The sequence below is a fragment of the Bubalus kerabau genome, chromosome 8, assembly GCF_029407905.1.
Source record: "Bubalus kerabau isolate K-KA32 ecotype Philippines breed swamp buffalo chromosome 8, PCC_UOA_SB_1v2, whole genome shotgun sequence".
NCBI lineage: Eukaryota > Metazoa > Chordata > Mammalia > Artiodactyla > Bovidae > Bubalus > Bubalus kerabau.
The window spans coordinates 18496356-18518639 of NC_073631.1; the positions used below are offsets into that span (position 1 = coordinate 18496356).

At 36.3% G+C, this 22284-nt stretch overlaps 1 protein-coding gene and 1 pseudogene across 15 annotated transcripts in view; one reads left to right on the forward strand and one right to left on the reverse strand.

The window, feature by feature from the left end:
- The window catches only part of MIOS (meiosis regulator for oocyte development), a 135862-nt gene that overhangs the window by 112376 nt on the left and 1202 nt on the right, over window positions 1-22284 (forward strand). For 14 of the 15 annotated variants that reach the window (XM_055589815.1, XM_055589826.1, XM_055589823.1 and 11 more), the window contains 7 exons: window positions 1693-1947; window positions 4083-4252; window positions 6659-6724; window positions 8492-8650; window positions 13200-13352; window positions 14749-14953; window positions 22004-22133. In XM_055589815.1, coding sequence (XP_055445790.1) covers window positions 1693-1947; window positions 4083-4252; window positions 6659-6724; window positions 8492-8650; window positions 13200-13352; window positions 14749-14953; window positions 22004-22133 — 1138 coding nt within the window. The remainder of the gene's footprint in view (window positions 1-1692; window positions 1948-4082; window positions 4253-6658; window positions 6725-8491; window positions 8651-13199; window positions 13353-14748; window positions 14954-22003; window positions 22134-22284) is intronic. The other variant, XM_055589825.1, reaches the window with a different exon arrangement.
- Window positions 21011-21762, reverse strand: LOC129658937 (pancreatic progenitor cell differentiation and proliferation factor-like; annotated as a pseudogene).

The window sequence follows — 22284 nt, forward strand, 5'->3', positions numbered from 1 at the left end:
TAGAGTCGCAAAGAGTCAGATACCACTGAAACTTAATACACATGCAGTGTGTATAAATTGATTTTAATTAATTATAGATTTAAAAATTCATGCATATTAAAGTCATGATATGACTATGTACTTAAAAGCCACAATATCACATTACTTGCTTGATAACCTTAATTACTTGTAGCATAGTTGTTAAGCAGTGGGAATGTCTCTCAGCAGCCAAAATAACGTGACACAGTATCCGTGCATTTACAGAATACTTTTCCACCTCCTAGCAGTGAATTCTTTGTATTCATACATGTTGGTCTCTATTCCATGACACGGTTTCTAGAAAATAAAAAACTCTTAAGAAGCTAGAGTATTATTAAACTGAGAGGAGTTGTCTGAAAAGTAAATTGGTTTTTGTTCACCTGCTTAAAGGTGTATTTTTTAATCAGTAGATAATATCATCAGCACTGAATCCAACACTTACACAGGAGATATGAAAGTAAATACCTTATGGTACATCTGCAGCTTGTTCTACCTGAAATGCAGTGACTACATACTGTTTAAACAATTTAAATTTGTTGTTCTGAAAAAAAGTCTTCTTTAATTTTTAACATGTTTTATTAACCTTGTTTAATTATTTGGAGTTTTCTCAGAATTCTTAAAATTTCACTTTTGCAAACTATAAGTGACTTTGTCTTCAGCTTCCCTCGTGGTTCCAAGTAGAGCAGCACACTTCTTTTTGATGGACAGGTATTCTCTTAAAGAAAACCTTTTCTTAGAAGTCTCTTTCTAACTCCTTGATCTGCATGGGCAAATTTCCAGTAGTGAGATTAAAAATAATTTCAAGTGTAATTATTTAACTATTTTTAAAATTTCCACAATTTTACAAATAACTGATCTTCAGACTTTTCCATAAAACAATTCCTTATGAAAAGAGTATGAGAATATAAAGTCTCCTGGCTTAGTAAGGCAGGGAAGACCTTCAGACCGTGCCTACTGTATTTTAGCTTAGCACTTAACCTTAATGGCACCCCACTCCAGTACTCTTGCCTGGAGAATCCCATGGACAGAGGAGCCTGGTGGGCTACAGTCCACGGGGTCGCAAAGAATCGGACACGACTGAGCGACTTCACTCACTCACTCGCTCACTTAACCTTTCAAAGTACTTTGATGTTTTTATCTTGCTTTTTCATATGGATGTATATATTCATGGAGCAACAGAAGGAGGGGGAGAGTGTGAGTGTTGGTTCTCAGGCACTGGGAATACCTTTCAAGTAAAAGACAAGATGCCTGCCCTTTTGGAACTTATGTTCTAGTAGGAGAAGTGCTAAGGCTGAAAAATAAATATGAGAGTGTATGTTATTGTAAAGGCAGTGGAGGGACCAGTGGTCAATTAGATAGTAACAAGTGGCACCCTGCTTTAGATGAGGTGACCAGGAAGGCTTCTCTGAAACAGTGACTCAGCGTGGCCCTCAGAGCATCAACTCTTAACTCCTGTAGCTCTCTCTGGTAACTCAGGAAGCTATTGTACTTAGCAACGTGTAAAGTATGTTTTGTTTGTGGCATGTTTTATCTTTCTGCTGTCTGTCATAATATTGTGGCTGAGAAGTTGAATATTTAAAATCTAATGTTGAAATACTTCTATGTAAAACTGACTTCTTTGCCAAATATGTTTAAAAAATAAACATTATAAAGGTGTTTCTTTTTTTTTTTAAGGAATGGTGGAAAGCAGCAGACATAATTGGAGTGGGCTAGATAAGCAAAGTGATATTCAGAATTTAAATGAAGAGAGAATCCTAGCTTTACAGCTTTGTGGGTGGATAAAGAAAGGGACGGATGTGGATGTGGGCCCATTTTTGAACTCCCTTGTACAAGAAGGCGAATGGGAGAGAGCAGCTGCTGTGGCATTGTTCAACCTGGATATTCGGCGCGCCATCCAGATCCTGAACGAAGGGGCATCTTCAGGAAAAGGTATAGGGTTATATACTAAGATACATGCCATTCACTGAATCTGTGAAAGAAAAACTGCTGATGATTTTTAAAACTCAAATCAATATTTTTGGTAAATTTTTTTGAAAGAGAAATTAGCACAGAACTGTATCTATAAAAGTAAATGTTAGCCCAGCACTTTTGGTTACGTTTATGAAAAAGAAAATGTCTTAATTGTCTTTGTAATATTACAAAGAATACACAAATGTTATTTCAGTGTTTTTTCTTTAAAGATAATAAGTTGGCCAGAAAGTTCATAGATAGAAACATAACATAACCATACAATGTTCACATATATTTTGACCAACCCAGTAGTTCACATACATTTAAAGATATTTTTTCTTGGAGACTAGAACTACTTTAGTTTGCAAGCATTTTATGGCAAACATTTAAGTGTATTTTAGTTTATACTTTACTTTTTGTCATGGTTTTTGGTTGACTTTTAGGAAACTGAATGACACTTTAGTTAGACTAATATAGGTTCTTATAAAAATCATACTTTGATCTGCAAAAGTGTTTCTGCTTGAGTCTGCTTATTTGAACATCATGTCCATTTAATATTTTTTTTAAAAGAAGAAACAAAGGTAAGTATGATAAAATTTTCACTCTGACATTTTGCAAGAGAAAACTCAGAGAAATGAATCTTAATCCAAGAATTCAGTTTTTTTTTCTTATTGGGACTATTTCATTTCAATACACCAATTTTTAATACACCTTGTTAAATTATGTATGAGTATTCAGAATATTTGGTGGTCCATTTCAAAACTATTACAGTTCTGTTTTACCATAGGAAAAACACTTGAAATTAGCTATGATATGTTAATTTTGCATATAGTCTAAAAGTTGAAAAAGCTAATGTTTTGCCCAGATTGGCCTCTTTTCCTTCACTTTTACTCTAACATATATCTGCCCCGTTTGAGAGTGCAGTAGATGATATGCGGTGATGGAAGAAAGAATTGATATTTAAAGCCATTTCTAATTATACTTTTACTGTGACCTGAGAGCATGATAATTTTTGTCATCTGTACCTGGAAAATTTGGTGTTAAACACCTATCTTAACAATAGAGGAAAAGTATCTTCAGTGATTTGAATAACCTTGTTGAGGACTGGAGAAAAAATTTCACCGAATCAAATAGTCCTTTCCATTTGGAGATGGATTGTTCTAACCAGAATTCAAAGAGGATACTCCTTTGTTGTGCTGATGGTAGTACAGGAAGCAGGCACAAAATAACTTGGGGAAAATGTTTCTAGAAATGAGGAGCAGGCTATTAAGAACATACAGTGGAAAATGCTGTTTTATTTGGAAAAGAAGTAAATGATTAGAATTAAGAAACATAATAAAGTTGCTATAATAAATGTAGAAAACGCTTAAGAGTAAAGTTAATAGTGAATTTAATTTTCTCTTTTGAAGCTAAACTTAGGTTAGATGGCTAGGCAGCCATAGGACTGACTGCCAGCCTAGCCACTCATCAGCAGCCCATATGAACTACTGAGAACAATGTTTAAATTGGTAACAAATACTTTGTTGCAAGTATGTCTAAATACAATTCTGTGGTCATTCTGGTAGTTAATTTTGCCAGAGACAAATTAAAAGTATGATACTATAATAAGAATGCTGAAATACTGACTTTTAGTACTTTGCTGATAAAACACATACATAAGCATGGGTATTATATATGTAGAAATAGGAAAACAAGATGATTTTGAAAATTGTAGTGCTGAGATACAATAATACTTACTGTCAACACTTTGAAACATCTCTACATAAATGACCTTGTTGATGAAGTTGGCAGTGTGTTTGCTACTTTGCATTTAGGTCCTTAAGCAGTAACATACTGTATAGGAATCTGCCTGGAATGAGAATTCAAGACTTAAAAGATATGCTTGTCCTGCCCAAGGTTTGCAATATGGGTAGAAATTTTATAATAGTGGAAGGTTTTCCTTGTGATTCTTGCCAAATTATCTAGCATGTGTCAAAACCCTTATTCTAATGGGTTTATTTTCCCGAGGGCTAAAAGTCACCCTCTGATCTTTATTTGTTTTATGATTGAAGAACTCAAAGAAGGAACATTAAGCTTGTGATTACTTTGATCAGCTAGTTCTTTTTAATGTGCAGGCGATCTGAATCTTAATGTGGTAGCAATGGCTTTATCGGGTTATACGGATGAGAAGAACTCGCTTTGGAGGGAAATGTGCAGCACTTTACGATTACAGTTAAACAACCCGTATCTGTGCGTCATGTTTGCATTTCTGACAAGTGAAGCAGGATCTTACGACGGAGTATTGGTAAGCTAAGCTGATTTCTGTTTCGTGAGACTCTTCTTTTCAGATAGGAGTTTTTAATATAACTTTGTTAAAATTTGCAAATGTCACTTGCATAAAGTAACATTCCATTTTGATGCATTTATATTATTTAAAACAAGGTATCTTAAAAATTTGGAGTTCGTTGATAGCAAACTGAACTTGATTTTTTTAGTGGTTTTAATAATAAAATTTAGAGACATAGAAGGATTAAGATTTTATACTTTAGCTGAGGAACTGAGCTCTGGCACTCTACAACTCCAGTTACATATATTTTGTATTGAAATATAATCTTTTAAATGTGCGTATACTGTTTTGTCTTTTTTTTTTTTTTTTTTTAGTTGGGTGAATCAGTGCACAATCACTGATGGTCAGGATGTCCAAGTGTCTTGTCTGAGTGTTTGTCCTTTGCAGACATGCAGACATGTTCCAGTTTGGAAGATAAATGATCACACTACTTACAGTGGACGATTTTATTTTTATTTTTTCACTATTTGGTCTTTTCATTGCTATTTTTTCTTTCCTCTCTCTCCTGCTTTAACCCTTATGACCACATCACTAAATAGGTTCTTTGTCACAAAGTGGGAAAAGAAAGAAAGAAGTGAGTGGTGTTCATCAGTTTTATTACTGGGTTTTAAGCTTCACCTTATTACCACAACTTTATTGGCATTTGTTGGGCTTCTTTCTAGCACTGAGAAGAGCTGCCAAATGTGAAACGTATTTCTGTTTTGTTTTGGTTTTTTTTTGCCGTTGTAGCACTTTTAAAAATACACATCGATAATTGATTTAAATGTCAGGTCATAAGAATTTCTAAAAACGTGTATTTTATTGAGATATCTTAATGAATATGTTAATAAATGTTGTTGGTGTTCCTTTCGACAATTATTTAGTTTATGTATTTTGTTTACTTTTAGCAGATTACTATTGAACTTTTTTAACTACTTCATATTAATATCCAAGAGCATGTTGGGGTTTTTTTGCCTTGTTTTTACTATTTACTACTCTTTTTGTTAAATAGAAGACTTTAAACGTTGCATCTTGAGAAAATAAAATACTTTTAGGAAGTAGTAGAAGATAATGAAGACTAGAAAAAGAAGTGGATTGTTTAGAGTTTAAATTGATAGAGAAATATATTGTCTAATTATTAAACTTCTGTGTTTCCAATTAAGTGATTTATTAAAAATACCCTCTTTTCTTACACCTAAATAAGGGATATCATATCTTGAGTAGGAAGTTTGTATTTCCAAACAGTGTCAAGAGTGTACCTAATTAAACTTGATATGTAAGTAATAATTATCATTGTTCTTTTTTTAAAAAATTATAAGTTACAGTAATCTCGTGAATGGTTTTGAATTGGGAAATCAGAAGATATAGGCCTGAGTCCTTGCTCTCAGTTACCTAAGCTAGTCAGTTAACTTTTTGAGGTTTTAGTTTTTTCATCTGTAAAATGGGACACATAATATTTATAACTCTGTCCAGATCAAAAATAGTAACACATGCAACATTGTTCAAGAGTTAAATCTAGTTTATACCAAATATTTGTCTGTCTAGTTTGTCTCCTCTTTAGGGCAGAACCATATTTTATAATTGAGAAAACACAACTAAGGTATCAACTGAAATGAACCTATGTTTAAAGGAGGAAAACCGTACTTCGTGGACTGACTTCAATAGAAATAGGATCTTTTATCCACCCTTAAACTGTATTTTTACTTATCACAAAATTAATTGTACCGTCTACATTTATGGTAAACACGTTTCAAAATAGTATTTTACAATATTGATAAGTATACAAAAACTTAAGAATGTATTGTAACGCCTCTTATTTTGCTACAAGCCACCTACCTATATGACAGTATTTTACTATAGCCACAAAAGTTTGTCTGTTTACTTATTAGAGTATGTTTTAAAACTTTGAGTGGAGAAACATGTATTGATATTTCTAAATCCTGTGCTAGTATATTTACTGATAAGTCACAGATTTCCTAAACTTGCTGATTAACTTAGAAGCCAACGAAAGGTTTCCTCAGTTTCTCCTGAATAAATTTCAATGATGAAAGGATTATTGGCATCTTAAATTTGATAAACTGTACGCCATTGTTTTTGTTTTATGTTAAAGTTATATAAGACTGAACTAGTTTCAGTTTTTTTTAAGTAAATTGGTCAGTTTAGGAGGTACATCTTTACTTTGTATGAATAACCTTAGCACTGAGTTTTCTGAGCATTACATTAAGAAAGGCATCTTAGGCAGTTCATGGCTCTGCCAGTATATACACAGTAACTTATTAATACATTTGAAAATCAAGTTGTATATTAGGTACAAAATATCTAGTCTGCAAAAATTTAAAACTCACAACACCTGAAAGTAACTCCTTGCTTCTTCTCTTTTTTCAGTATGAAAACAAGGTTGCTGTACGTGACAGAGTGGCATTTGCTTGTAAATTCCTTAGTGACAGTCAGGTAACAACTAATTTAATTTGATATTTAAATTGATTACCACTTACTGTCAGTGGCTTAAAAACTAATCTTTATGTGTAAATATGTGTCTATGAGGTTTATATAAAAATTCTTCTAAAAAATGAGGTAATTTCTTTTAGATTGAGACATAAACATGTATCATACCTAAATGTATTCATTTAAGAATGCTGACTTAACAAGAATCTACTGTTTAGCACAGGAAACTATACTTAATGTCTTGTAATATCTGTAAGGGAAAATAATCTGGAAAAGAATGTTGTCTATATGTATATATATTTTATGTACAGCAAAGTGATTCATATATGTAGATATAAAACAGCAAAGTGATTCATGACTGAAACTAAAACCAGTATAAACCAACTATACTTCAATTTAAAAAAAAGAATCTGAGTTAATAGTTTGTTTCTGCCGTGATGAGTCAAAGTAGTCAGTAGGTAAAGATGTTAAGCTTTTTAGTTTAACATCTCTTAGTAATGCTACATTAAAGAATTTCTTCATTTCTAATACAATAAACAGGTAGTATGTGAGGGTTTGGCAACCCACTCCAGTATTCTTGCCTGAAAAACCCATGGACAGAGCAGCCTGGCGGGCCAAAGTCCATGTGGTTGCAAAGAGTCAGACAGGACTTAGCAGCTAATACTTGCACATGAATATACTATGTAGATAGTGAGACAGAAATGTACATAACTAGCTAGTAATACAGTGTGCTAAGTGCAATAGTGAGACAGTGCTAGGGGAACATAAAGCAGTCTTGGCTAGAGTTTGGGGTAGGATAAAGTCATGGGGTTGCAAAGAGTTCGACACAGCTAAGAGACTGAGCATGCATGCAGCACAAAGTCAGGGAAGACCTTATAAGAAATGGTTTGTTTTTTTGTTTGTTTAGGATAAGATAAAGGACTCATGAGCTTTACTGGATCAAAATCCCAAAAGAGATTTTCAAGGTTTTTTTTTTTTCTTTAATTTTATTGCAGTGTAGTTGTTTTACAGTGTTGTGTTAATTTCTGCTGTGCAGCAAGGTGACTCAGTTATGCTTATATACATTCTTTTTCATATTCTTTCCCATCATAGTTTATCACAGGATATTGAATATAGTTTTCTGTGGTATACAATAGGACCTTCTTGTTTATCCATCCTACATATAATATAAGAAATGTTTGTTGTTGGTAATCTTGAAGTTCTCTTCCAGTTCAGATTCCATGACTGTTACATCCTTATAGCCATCAAGAACTTTGCATAATAATGACTGTTGTTGCTCAGACGCTCAGTCATTTCCAATGCTTAGCAACCCCATGGACTGCAGCCCCCCAGGCTCCTCTGTCCATGGGGTTCTCCTGGCAAGAGTACTGGAGTGAGGTGCCATTCCTCCTCCAGGGGATTTTCTTGACCCAGTGATCCAACCCGAGTCTTCTTTCTGTATTGGCAGGCAGATTCTTTACCACTAGTGCCACCTGGGAAGCTCAATAATAAGGACAGTTTTCTTTAAATTTAAAACAGTAAATTGTCTGTGGATCTTTTATAGAACAATTAACAGAACATAGTAAATACCTTTCCTTTTTAAAAACATATTTTAAATGATCATGGATGCTGTATTGTAATTATAATAGATGTACACTTATAGGTTTTTACAAAGGCTTTTGTTTTAAAATGTTTTCCATTAAGAGTAAAATTGTTCCAAATGTAGAGTTTATGAAGCAGAAAATACCAATAGTGAAATGGATTGCTTTAGAAAAATCACTTTGAATTTTCCAGTTAAATAGGTACATCGAAAAGTTGACCAATGAAATGAAAGAGGCTGGAAATTTGGAAGGAATACTGCTTACGGGCCTCACTAAAGATGGAGTGGACTTAATGGAGAGTTATGTCGACAGAACTGGAGATGTCCAAACAGCGAGCTACTGCATGTTGCAGGTCAGTGTACTGTGGCAGCAGCGGTGTATTAAGGAGAAAAGAAATGCTTAGCCTTCTGTTTTCTTCCCTTATGGAGTGGGTATGCTCGTTTGCTTACTAAGGATCTTTAGGAGACATTTAACTTTAATTTAATCACTTGATCTGTAAAAGACTTCTGCCTTATTTTATTGTCCCTAAGCCCTGGCGTGCTGCAATTCATGGGGTCGCAAAGAGTCAGACACTGAGCCACTGAGCTGAACTGAACTGAACTGAAGCCTCCTGCATTGGGTTAGCCAGTTTTCCTTGCCCTTTGGGAAGTGTCAGTCTTGAGTTTATGTAGAGTTCAAACGAAGCAGAAAAACCTCTCTTCGATTTCTCTGATTGTTGACAGAACAACACTGTCTACAAAGAGATTGCCTTTCCCTGATCCGAATTACAGTACCTCTTTCTTGAAGTACAGAAGGCAAGTTACACTCAGCTCTCAGTTCTCATTATTCCCTTTTATTCTCTCATTTCCTCATTTACTAAATGAGCATGACTCGGAGTAACCATTCCTCTGTTTTTCTCTCAGTTTTTACTGCCCACTGATTAAAAATGGATTCCTGGCGAAGATTCCCTATAACTTTGCTTTTGTTGGAAAAATGGTGACATTTTAGAGCATTTTCCTGAGATTTCCTTAGCTCTCCAGCAGATCTTACCCTTTCTTGGTGTTCTCTTTCCTGTTCTTATCCGTCTATGCAGTATAGTAGCATGCTGCATACTGGGTAAACAAAGTAAAATGCCTCCTCCCCCGACCCCACCTTCTAAGAACAAATGTAAATATTGGCCCACAAACCACAAAGTAAACTTACATAAGGTATCAGGCCACTGTCCTTCTATAGCATAAGGTATCGTTGTTTTGTTACCAGAATGTGTTTACATCTATTAAATCACGGTATAGATATATGGCTATGAAATACAAATGGTTGGTAATCTCTTAACAAGTTTATAAAATATATTTAAAATGCAGTGTATAATTGGATCTTGCTTTTAAAAAATCTAGTCTGATAATCAGCTGCCTTTTAATTGAGAAGTTTACTCCATTTATATTTATATGGTCAAGATTTAGTCTACCATCTTGCTGTTTGTTTTCTGTTTTGTTTTTGTGTTCCTTTCCTGCCTTGTTTTGGGCTAATTGAGTATTTTAGTATTTTACTTTATTTCATATGTTGACTTTTTAGTTATAGTCCTTTTCATTTTCTTCTTCTTTTAAGTACTTGCTCCAGATCTAACAATATGCATCCTTAACTCATCAGTCAACAATTTAACTCCTCATAGTTTACATTTTGGAGAAGGAAATGGCAACCCACTCCAGTACTCTTGCCTGGAAAATCCCGTGGACAGAGGAGCCTGGTAGGCTGCAGTCCATGGGGTCGCTGAGGGTCGGACACGACTGAGCGACTTCACTTTCACTTTTCCCTTTCATGCATTGGAGAAGGAAATGGCAACCCACTCCAGTGTTCTTGCCTGGAGAATCCCAGGGGCGGGGGAGCCTGGTGGGCTGCCGTCTATGGGGTCGCACAGAGTCGGACACGACTGAAGCGAGTTAGCAGCAGCAGTTTACATTTCACACCTGGTACATCATGCTTCCTACTTCACCCTTTCTCCTCACACCTGACATTTTCTGCTTTTTGCTTCATATTTCATACTTCAAAAATGTTATCACAGTGTAATTCCATTTACAAATCTCCGTCCTTTTTCCTGTTGTCGTATATTTTGTTTCTACATACATTATAAACTCCAACTTATAGTTTAGTATTTTTGCTCTTAATAGTCAGTTGTCTTTTATGTAAATTATGTGAAGAATGAAAATACGGGCTTTTATATTTGTTTATTGGCCATGCTGTTTTTTTACTGTCTATTCCTTACAGTAGACTCAGATTTCATCTCTTGTCATTTCCCTTTGGCCTTTTTTTTTTTCTTTGGCCTAGCTCTTCAGAGTTGCTGGTGACAGATTCTCATAGCTTAATTTTAATTGAAAATATCTGTTTTATTCATTTTCTTTCAACACTTTAAAGATGTGGTTTCACGGTCTTCTGGCCTCCATTTTTTCTGATGAGAAATCAGATATTACTGTCTTTGTTTCTCCTGGGCTGCTTTCAGGATTTTCTTTTTGATTCGTAGCAGTTTAAACCTTGAACCTAGTTGTGGTTCTCTTATCCTGCTCGTGATTCACTCAGGCGTTTGGATCTGCGAGTCAATGTTTTTCATCAGAGTTAGGAAGTTTTCAGGCATTATTTCTTTTAAGTATTTCTTTTTTTACATCAGTCTCATTCTCTCCCCTTTCGTGGGCTATTACTGCACATGTATTAAACCTTTTGATTTTGTCCCGCGGGCATCTGAAGCTGTGTTCATTTTCCTTCCATTTGTCCCGCTTCTTCAAACTGGATAAATTCTATTGATGTGTTAATCGGCTATTCTTTCACCTTCTATCTGATGTTAGTTTTTCCAGGGAATACTTAATTTCAGTTATTGTACTTGTTCTAGAGTCTCAATTTTTTTTTTGTTTGTTTACATTTTTCAGCTCAGTTCCCTGTCCGTTTATAATTAAAACCCTATTTCTTCTAAGTCTGAATACATGTCTAATAGTTGCATTGAGGTCTTTGCTTACTCTAACATAAGGGCTGTTTAAGGTTTAGTTCTATTAACTTTCTTTTTCCTTTACTTTGAACCATGATTTACCTGTTTCTAATATGTCTAGTGTTTTTTTATTGTTCAGTACTGGACATTGCTTGCAGTCCATTATAGAAGTCTGGTTTCTTTCCTGCTGAAGTACATTGGTTAATGCTTTTGGAAGTTTGGTTACTTAGTGATCATTTTGGTCTTAAATATTACTACTGTGGGAAGCCCATAATATTTCCCAAGTCCTTCTGATTTGATCAGACCTAACCTCTGAACTGTTTTCTCTGCACACATTTTCAGAATTTGATTTTAACTTTTATTGAAATGGTTCTAGAGAAGACTTACTAATACGAATTGACCAGATTCTTTCTTAGTTTATCCTTAGTCCCACAGAAGGGGAAAGAGTGGGATAGGAAAATTTCTGATTTTTCTGTGAGTCGTCTTTTTAAATCAGGGATTTAGTTCTGGCTGCTGCTGCTAAGTCGCTTCAGTCGTGTCTGATTCTGTGTGACCCCACATAACGGCAGCCCACCGGGTTCCCCCGTCCCTGGGATTCTCCAGGCAAGAGTACTGGAGTGGCTTGCCATTTCCTTCTCCAGTGCATGAAAGTGAAAAGTCAAAGTGAAGTTGCTCACTCGTGTCCGACTCTCAGCAATCTCAGGGACTGCAGCCCACCAGGCTCCTCCGACCATGGGATTTTCCAGGCAAGAGTACTGGAGTGGGGTGCCATTGCCTTCTCCATTAGTTCTGGCTGGTTGGTCATAATTAGGAGTACAGTAGATGTTTACTTTTTTAAAAAGTGAAATTGTCAGCTATTAGTTTTTCATGTGTTCTTTTAGCTAAATTTAACTCTGGTAATTGAAATTAATACTTAATTACTAGGTGAAAGATGTGCTTCTTCTGTCTTGATGAGTTGTCTAAAGGTAGATTGTCTTTATTAGCTGTTATAGGTTTCTTTTTTTCATAAGATGAATACGAACTGCTCTCTGACATTTCATTTTCTCTGTGGCCCCAAAACTGGAAAACCTTGGCTTCAGATTAATGCCCATTAGATCACTGAGGATAGAGGCTTTTTCTGCTTTGTTCATGTGAAGATAAGGATGGTATCCTGAACAGAGCTAAAAGCAATATATGAAAACTCAAAGCAAGCATAGGTGAAATGTGGAACGTCACAGCTGCCAGAGAAAATACAGCTTTCGGAAAAGTCTGGCAGGAAATTGAAGTTGTTAATGAGAAGGAATCTAAAGTAAATTTAAGGGAAAGAAAGTATTCCTTTTCACCATGGCTTAGGGGTAAAAGAACTAAGCATTTTTTGTTCAGTTTTGGGTTCTTTCTTGCCTTTTTTTTTTTTTTACTTTTAAGGAAATAAATACATGTTTTAGTTGAAGGCCAGGCAGAGAATAAGCGGTTTTAATTTTCAGATAGATAGGTATACTAAAATGGCATCTGAATTCACAGTGCAGTGCTAGATTGGAAGCACCAAGCTCAGTATTATTTTAAATGTGATTGAGCAGTTTTGGTGTGTATTTGGAATGAGTAAATATATTTTGTCAACCTAGAAGTTTTAATTGTTGGGAGAAAGAAATATTTGCATCATTTTTTGACTTTACTGCATTCAACCAGGGAGGTGAATTGATTGCTCTTAGGTCTTTAAACTTAAGTAAGAGAGAATTACACTTCCCTGGCCAGGCATAATAGTACACAGTGCGTATGTATGTCATTGGTAGAAGCCAGTTTAAATTAATGGAGCTTCCATCAACTATTTTATCTGTATCCTCATTAGGAGCTGGCTTTTGGCAAAAAGGTGGCCTGTTTCTTCCCTTGTGACTCACACTCACATGTTGCCTAGAATCTTCAGGCTAAGCCAGGAAAATTTTAAAAACTGAAATAATTTATGTTTTCTTTTTAGGGTTCTCCTTTAGATGTTCTTAAAGATGAAAGAGTTCAGTACTGGATTGAGAATTATAGAAATTTGTTAGATGCCTGGAGGTTTTGGCACAAACGAGCTGAATTTGATATTCACAGGAGTAAGTTGGATCCCAGTTCTAAGCCTTTAGCACAGGTAAGTGTACTGTTTTGGAGAGAATCAAATTGTAACGTGTACCTAATAGCCCAGCCAAAAAAAGAGAAGTGTTTACAGCATGTTATATAGGGTGAATTGAGGGTTCAATTTAATAAATTGCTATTAATAAACTCGTTCTTTGCTCATGTTGACTTCCCACTGATGTCTTAGACTATACTTTGTCTTTAGTTTTCGTGTTTTTTTGATCCTACACTTTCTAACAGTCCTCTCAGTGTCTTGCACTTTAATCTAACACAGAACAAATCACAGCAGGCCTAGAGGATCTTAGGCAAACCTAACTGAGTCCTAAGACTGACTGAGTGAGGCTTTCTAGTCTATTCCAAGACCTTTCAAATTTTAACTACTGTATGTTCTTAACACTTTGCACTTGGGTATTGTGGTTTTATGCACTATTATATGTAATAAGGCAGGATTTGTTTAATGGTATATACATACATATCTATATGTCTAATTACACATAGAAATTTATGTTTTCAAGCAGTAGTTTAAAAAACATGAAATAAGCACTATTTAAATAAACAAGAATGTACTGTGTAGCACACTGTCTTGTTGTAACCCAAAAGACTCTAAAACTGAATTAACTTTGCTGTGCACTTAAAATTATACAGTATTGTAGATCAACTGTACTTTGACTTAAACAAAGCAGCATGAGATCAATTATTACATAAAGCACTTGACATGAGATCACTGTATCTGATTCCAAGCATTAAATCTCATTAACAGTCAGGTATATCCTCGATGTGAGCACTGGATGGTGCTATTTTCCTGTTTTAGAAAGTTGACAAATTTCTGTTTGTATTAAAACAACCTGAATATTAATAAAGTAGTGTTACATGATATTTGTTACTGCTCTGTATCATAAGTGTTTGAGAGTCTAGGCGTTTAATATAAAGGTAAAGTGAATAGTTTATATTGCTATTATTCCTAAGTTTTAGCTATTTACTGTTATAGGCTCCCTAACTCCTTTTTATCTTAGGAAATGAGTATTTTCTTTACAAGAAAATTTTGTTCAGAATATTATATGTTTGAAATTTGTATCAGAAGTCATATTAGGATATTTTGTAATGTCCCAGCGTGAACTCTTATTTAGTCTTTGTTATTCCTAAAATTTGGAATCTAATGCTTCTGAGTTTTTCTGTACCTATCAGTGATGTTAGGAAGAATATAACTAAACAAAGTAACAAGAAGAAGTATTCAAATAATGTAACTGCTAAGTAGAAGTCTTAGAACTAACCAGCTTAGCAGATAACTTACAGTATACAATACAATTTTGAAAATTATTGAAAAATAATTTGTTAGGATCAAACTTTAGTTATTTTAAATTTTATTCATGAAGTTTGCATTTTATTTATTTCTCCTTTCATTTGTTTTCTAGGTGTTTGTGAGTTGCAATTTTTGTGGAAAGTCTATCTCCTACAGCTGTTCCACTGTTCCCCATCAGGGCCGAGGTTTCAGTCAGTATGGTGTCAGCGGCTCACCAACGAAATCTAAAGTCACAAGTTGCCCTGGCTGTCGAAAACCCCTTCCTCGCTGTGCACTTTGCCTCATTAATATGGGAACACCTGTTTCTAGTTGTCCTGGTATGACATAATTCTATATAATAATTCAGTATACTTTTTTGAGCTGAAATTGTTTCTACATAATTGATTTAATAATGTTGTAAATAAAAGACATACCACCTTGGGTTTATATTATTTCTAAGAGCAAGCCACTTTGCTGGCTTGGCAGTTTTTGTGTTCTATAATTTATAAAATCTATACATTAAAAGTATAATCTCTATCCACAGTATCTCTAATCTCACATGCTTACCAGTTTAAAGTTTGTAAGAAGAGCTTAAATATTAAATAATCGTATACTGTTTTCTTACCACTTTTTCTAAGAGGAGCTCCCTCAGATTTTATGTTTAAAAGTCCTGTGGCCTCATCTAGTAACAGATATCTTGTGTACATAAAGAACTTTTGATCGTCTCAAACCACTTTGACATTTTCTCTTACTTCATCTTCAAAATCTGCCTGTGAAAATATATAGGGAAAGTATTAACCTAGCAATCAGAGTCCTGTCCTTCTAAGTTTTGGTGTTGTTTCTGCTATGTCTGTCAGCTATCTTATAAATATATGTACTTTTTTAATGGTTAAAAATATTAGAATTATTGTATATTGCTTAACGTAAACATATAGAGAAAATTTTTGAGAACAGTAGATAATCGAATATAAATGTACCTAGTGGCTGGAGGTATTTCAGCTATTTATATAAGTTGAAAATCATACTAAAGCAAAAATTTTAATTAGAAACACTTGAATATCTGGCATAATGGTAAATGAATAAGGAATGAAGAACTGCATCTGATATCAGAATGCCTGTTTTAGTTCTGGCTCTGTAATGTTTAGTCTGTGAGATTGAAAGTCACTTTAACCCACTTACATACAGAGTGTTGGACTGGGAGATCCTCCTAGTTATGAAATTTTATAATTCTCTTCTGTAGCTTATTCTTCTAAGTAGACTGTTTTATTGTTACCTTAACATCTGAAAGAGATTTGCTAGTATCATTTCAAAATAGATCCTTTTTTAAAAACATGAATTTCTTCTATCTATTTTACTTATTTTTAGCAGTGTTGCTGCTCATGGGCTTTCTCTAGTTGCAGTAAGCGGGTGCTACTCCAGTGCGCGGGCTTCTCACTGTGGTGAGAGCACAGGCCCCAGGACGTGCGGCTTAGCAGCTGTGGCGCATGGCCTTAGTTGCCCTGTGGCACGTGGAGTCTTAGTTCCTGGAGCCAGGGATTGAACTCATGTCCCTTGCGTTGGCAGGTTGATTCCTAACCACTGGGCCCCAGGGAAGTCCCCCCCGCCTTTTTTTTTTTTTAACAAATGTAGTATGTAATGTTTTAAATGCATATTAGTCTTGACTTGTTTTAATCAAGGACTTTCACTTTTTACACTGCATGTTGATCACTTTTTTTATGGCCTTGAAGGAAAGCGTTAGTCCCTCAGTCGTGTTCAGCTCTTTATGATTACATGGACTATAGCCCGCCAGGTTCCTCTGTCCATAGAATTCTCCAGGCAAGAGTACTGGAGTGAGCTGCCATCCTTCTCCATCTTCCCGACCCAGGGATTGAACCCAAGTCTCTCCCATTACAGACCGATTCTTTACCATCTGAGCCACCAGGGAAGGCATTGCTACTAATAAATAGAAAATAACAATTTGAAATAAAAATCTACTACAATGAAAGAACAAGGAAACAAAATATGGTGTCTAGTAAGTTCTATGTGAACTTAAATACTTAGAAATAATTGAACTTAATATGTCGTTTGGACCATAAGTCTCAGCAAATTGTACTGGCTAGAGTGCTATTGCTTTTTGCTAGATACTAGCTTTTCAGATTTTTCTATTTTTGAAATAGGTAAGAAAAGATATAACAGTTTTCTAGAATTTGAAGAAAATTAAACCATAAAGCATTTTAAGCTCTGTTATAGAGGCTATTGGAGAAGGCAATGGCACCCCACTCCAGTACTCTTGCCTGGAAAATCCCATGGACAGAGGAGCCTTAGTGGGCTGCAGTCCATGGGGTCGCCGAGAGTCAGACACGACTGAGTGAATTCACTTTCACTTTTCACTTTCATGCATTGGAGAAGGAAGTGGCAACCCACTCCAGTGTTCTTACCTAGAGAATCCCAGGGATGGGGGAGCCTGGTGGGCTGCCGTCTATGGGGTCGTACAGTCGGACACGACTGAAGCGACTTAGCAGCAGCAGCAGCAGCAGCATAGAGGCTATTAATTTAATGAAAACTCAACACCCAGGTTTATCAAGTCTTAAAACTTTCTCATATTTGCTTCAATTGTTTTTTTTTTAAATTTGCTGCAGAAATAATTTCTTTATATAAATTTGAATACTTGTTTAATGCACTAAGTTAAGGCTGATTGCTAGGATGACTCAAAGATCCTCGTGGAGCTTATGGTATATAAATGTATAAATGAGCATGGATAGCTAACATAAAATAAATGATATGTTCTAGAAAATAAATACTAGTTCAGAATCTTTGGGGCTTCCCAGCTGGTGCCGGTGGTAAAGAATCCACCTGCCAGTGCAGGAGATGGAAGAGATGCAGATTCAAACCCTGAGTCAGGAAGATCCCCTGGGATAGGAAATGGTAACCCACTCCAGTATTCTTGCCTGGAGCATTCCATGGACAAGAGGAACCTGGCAGGCTACAGTCCATGGGCTTGTAAAAAGTTGGACACGACTGAGCAACTGAGCATGCCTGTCCACAGGTCCTTTTATCTGTCATTCCCAAATCTCTGTAAGATTTGAAAAGCCAAAATTTAGGTTTGTTTGGTTTTTTTTTTTTTTTTTGAATTTTCAAAATCTCATTTGGCAAAAGAAAAAAATCTGTTCAGAATTGACATGAGGTTATTAAAGTTTTTATGTCTCTTTGTGAACATTTGTATATTTCGTCGCAGAAATACTAATGTGTTTAATTACAGGATGCTGCCTACAGGGTTTTCTGTGGGGTGTAATTTAATATTTGCTCATTATTTTTCTAACATCCCTAAATATTTCAAATTCTGAAATACACTTGTCTCTCTAAGGTGAATAAGGGGTATTTTAGATATTTTATAAAGAAAATATTAGGAATTTTGAAAGAAGATAACATTGGTTCTATCTGAAAACCACCCCCCCCCAAAAAAAATAAAGATGCCATTTAAGCTAGTCCTCTAAAGTTTGATAGATTTAAATATGTGAAGATTTTAGAGAAGCCTGCCCAGGTTGTAGACAGAGTACAAAGTATGTACTGGAGTAAAGAGATTGGTAAAGATGGTAATTACCGCGAGTCTGTGGAGACCACTGAGTAGATGAGTGTGACAGGGTCTGGGAAACAGTGTAGGGAAATCAGGGGAGCCTGACTCTGATCTTTAAAGGCAGATTGGACTGAGTTAATTACGGAGTAGTAAGCATTTTCTTTTTTTATTCTGTAAAAGCAGAAGGCTCTTGAATTCTGAAGTAAAATAGGACCTAATAGAAATCAAATACTGGCTCATGGCAGTGTAAAGATTCAGGTGTCCAAACCTCCTTGTAGCTCTGTCTGCAGTTAGAGATGGCATCCATCCATCATGCTTTGTGATGCAACTGCCCAGAGTTTCCATAAGTTTATTTAACTGAGGGTTGCAAAGTTTTACACGGAGTTGTGCTTTCAAAGTTGGACTTCTTTTGAAGTGTCTCATTGAATTTATAAGTATACATATTTAGTTATGTTTACAAATTATAAACTAATATTTAGCATTATATAAACATTATCTCTTTAACAGTGTTTTAGTGCCTGTTTTTCTAAGTACTAGAAATGTTACAGTAAACAAAACAGACAAAAATCCCTGCCCTTATAGAGCTTAACTTTTCGGTGTGATACACTTGTAAATGTTAGATTATAGATTAGTTTATTATTCTTCTTACTGTCATCATCAACAATTGTTATTGTTATTCTAGTTAGTGCCTAAGTGAAACTCTGGTTTCCCCTTACCTATTCTGTGGCACTTACCTTCATGATTTACTATAAATCATTTAAATTTAAAAGCTGTTTGAGGGACTTTCCTGGCAATTGAGTGGTTAAGACTCTGCTTCCACTGCAAGGGGTGCAGGATCCATCCCTGGTGGGGACGTAAGATCATGCATGCTGTTTGGCATGACCAAATATATAAAATTTAAAAATAAAAATTATTTTTAAAAATTGAAAAATAAAATAAGAGCTGTTTGATCTTTAAAAGCCTTCTCACAGGGCAGTGAGGTAGTGCTGTTATTTTAAGCTTTATCAGAAGCCAAGACTTAATCTGTCCTGGATTCAGTCTGTTTTCTCTATGGATTAGAAGTTACAAAAACAAAGAGGAAATCACCAGTGAGAACTATACACAAAAGTATAAAATGCTTTATCCTTAAAGGTCTTTATTTTCTTTCTCCCCTCTTCTCCTTCCTTTCATTATTAATCATTTTTGTTAAGCTTTTAGGAAGAATTTCAGTGTGTATATATCTTAAATCCTTGAACCACCATTATATCCTTTCATCTTCATACCATTACAAAAAGAGATAAGTATATTAAAAAATTGTTTGCAAGGCTGTCCCAGCAGTAGTGTGATCAGCAATGACCCAGGTGAACTTCTGAATATAGCATTATGTCTTAATAGGTACACAGTTGCTTATTTAAGCTTAATATTTTTACTTGTCTTTCTATCCTTTTCTCTATATATGGTCATAAAATATTGTGATTTGCTGTTTTAGAATGAAATGAAACATATTAAGGTGGCCAAAATTAATAGAATGAGGATTTTTCAAGCATTGCAAGTTACATAAATGTGTGTGTGTGAATGTAAATGTGTAAATAACATTTTTCTTCAATTTCTTGTGGACTCTAGTACAAATGTATAGAAATGCACTCATCACGTACCGTGATAAATCAGTCATCAGTGAGTCTCCCACCCTGCTTAAGATAATACTGTCTGTACCAGTGCCTTGGGTCATTTCTCCGTGCCTCTTCACATCTCTATGGGCTCCTCTTCAAAGGTCACTACTGTCCTAAATCATCTATTAATTTCGTCTCTTGCTTGTCTGTGTAGTTTTATCACGCATTTACTTTTGTCTGTGTTTTAAACTCTATAAATGAATCAAATGGCATATATGCTTTGACTTGCCATTTTTACTTGGCATTCGAGTTTTCTTGTTTTTTAGTTTCAGTTGTGCTGATGAATGTAGTTGTGATTTATTCATTTTTATTACTACTTACCATTTATGACTGTAACACAAATTCTTCCATTGGACATTTGTTTCTTTCCAGATTTTTACTATTATGAACATTCCTGCATATTTCTCCTTTCACTATGCACAGAAGTTTCTTTAGTTCATTTTCATGGAAGCCAAGCGATTCCCTTACGATTCAGTGTAAGGAATCTGCCTGCAAATCAGGAGACGTGGGTTCAGTTCCTGGACTGGGAAGATCCCCTGGAGAAGGAAATGGCAACTCATCCCAGTATTCTTGCCTAGAGAATATATGGGTAGAGGAGCCTGGCAGACTACAGTCCATGGGGTCTTAAGAGTTGGACAGGACTCAGTGACTAAATCGCCAGAGAGTTGCTGAGTCATACTGTTTGCTAATGTTTTATTTAGGATTTTATGTCTGTTCAGGAGGGAGATTGGCCTATAATCTTTTTTATGTTACCTTTGTCTGGTTTTGTTAGCAAAGTTATACCTGCCTTATGAAAGGCATTGGGGAATTTCCACTCTTTTCCTATACTTTGGAAAGCTGTGTGTGCATGCTAAGTCACTTCAGTTGTGTCTGACTCTCTGTGGCCCTGTGGACTGTACCCTGCCAGTTGGGTTACTGTTTCGTCCTCCAGGGGATCTTCCCAACCCAGGGATCAAACCCACGTCTCTCATGTCTCCTGCACTGGCAGGTGGGTTCTTTACCACTGGTGCCAATTGGGAAGCCCTGAAGTTTGTGTAGATGAAAATTACCTGTTCCTTCAATGTTTGGTAGAACTCACCTGTAAACCAAACTTGGTGTTTTCTCTATGAGAAGATTTTTAAACTACTGATTATTTCTCTAAAATTGTTAATTCAGATTACTTCTTTTTTTTTGCTCACTCCTGGAGTTTATTGTCCACTTGGTGCAAGGCACAGGGTCATGGGGTGTGAGGAAGGAGCATTCGTGTGGCTCGGATAGCAGAGAGTGGGATTCTCTCAACTTCCTTTTTGGTGTTTTGCTGTTTTGCTGTTAAAAAGTGAACTGCTTCCCTTGACTGTAGCCTGCTTGGTCTTGGGGAGAGGAGGGGAAAGGAGGGTACAGGGCAGGGGGAGGAAGAGGGCTCTAATGAGCCTAGCGCCTTGAAAGGAAGCCTGGCAGCTGGTGGTGGTCACTCAGGACAGGGGCGTGCAGTTGGTTTTGCCAGGCTGGCCGCTGGGCTGCTGCTTCCCCACAGCTTCCCGAGCCAGGTCACATGTGATCGTGCTGGTGGAGGCCTGGGCAGACTCCCGAGTGCTCTGGGGACTCCAGCACTGTGGCCATGAACGGGAGAGTGGACTTCCCGAAGAAGAAGCTAGCCCACCAGTGTCCCGGGTCTGCTTTGGGGAGACACGGGTGGTGGGGGATGGCTTCCCCAGGGTACTCGGCACTTCCGCAGGAGCTGTTACTGGAAGTGGAGCCCAGGTGGCGCCGGTAGTAGTCGTGGGTGGCCATGAGCGAGCCGCTGGAGGGGATGGCTGCCATGCTCTTGCTTGCGGGCTGGTGGAAACCTCGGCGGCGACCCCTCCAGGGCCTCGGCGTAAGATCACAGACGGTGGGCACGGGGGCGCTAGGCCACAGACCCCATCTGCATAAGAAAAAGCGGGAGGCCACTCCACAAACTAGACTCGAGGGCCCGGATTACTTCCTAGTAGGTTTCATAATGTCTGTTTTTCCACTATTATTGACTATTAAAAATACAAGAAATTCTGGTTATTATTTTTCAATCTAAACTACATTCTAACATTAAAACTGGTATTTCAATATGATGTGTGATTTGTATTTTGACATAAATTCAGATTTACCTTTTAAGAAATTTTGAATCAAGTATTATGCAATAGTTAATGAAGATCATTGTTTTTCACCCATAGGAGGATCCAAATCAGATGAAAAAGTAGACTTGAGCAAGGACAAAAAATTAGCTCAGTTTAACAACTGGTTTACATGGTGTCACAATTGCAGGCACGGTGGACATGCCGGACACATGCTTAGTTGGTTCAGGTAATCGGTACATTCCTTCTTCAGTAGGCTTGGGGTTACAGGAGGCAAAGCAGAGGGCCTTCTAAACACTTCAGGTTTATACAGCCAGAGGATGGATGGATTTGTTTTTTACTGTCACTTAAGTTAACACAGATGGCGCAGACATTTGTAT